Raw genomic sequence first — 288 nt, forward strand, 5'->3', positions numbered from 1 at the left:
GGGGGGTGGTTACCGAGGTTGACCGTGAGCTTCATCTGGCCCCCGTCCAGCTCGAGGCGCAGGGTGTCGGCCGACTCCCGGGAGGTGGTGGCCATCATGAGCCCGTAGGCCCGCTGGGACATGAAGCGCAGCGACACGTCCTCCGCCTCCGTGTGCATGGCGTTGGGCAGCATGATCTTCATGTACATGGAGCCGTCGTAGCTCAGGACCGTGGCCTCTGCCCCAGGAGTGGGGGGTGGGGAGAGGGGAAGGGGAGCGGGGCGGGCAGAGGCCAGTGGAGGGAGAGAG

At 68.1% G+C, this 288-nt stretch overlaps 1 protein-coding gene across 1 annotated transcript in view; it reads right to left on the reverse strand.

Annotated features, from left to right (window-relative positions):
- The window catches only part of NRXN2 (neurexin 2), a 90,935-nt gene that overhangs the window by 47,365 nt on the left and 43,282 nt on the right, over positions 1 to 288 (reverse strand). Inside the window, exon 10 of the mRNA XM_005864447.2 lies at positions 14 to 217. Within this exon, the coding sequence (XP_005864509.2) occupies positions 14 to 217 (204 nt within the window). The remainder of the gene's footprint in view (positions 1 to 13; positions 218 to 288) is intronic.

The sequence above is a fragment of the Myotis brandtii genome, unplaced genomic scaffold, assembly GCF_000412655.1.
Source record: "Myotis brandtii unplaced genomic scaffold, ASM41265v1 scaffold187, whole genome shotgun sequence".
NCBI lineage: Eukaryota > Metazoa > Chordata > Mammalia > Chiroptera > Vespertilionidae > Myotis > Myotis brandtii.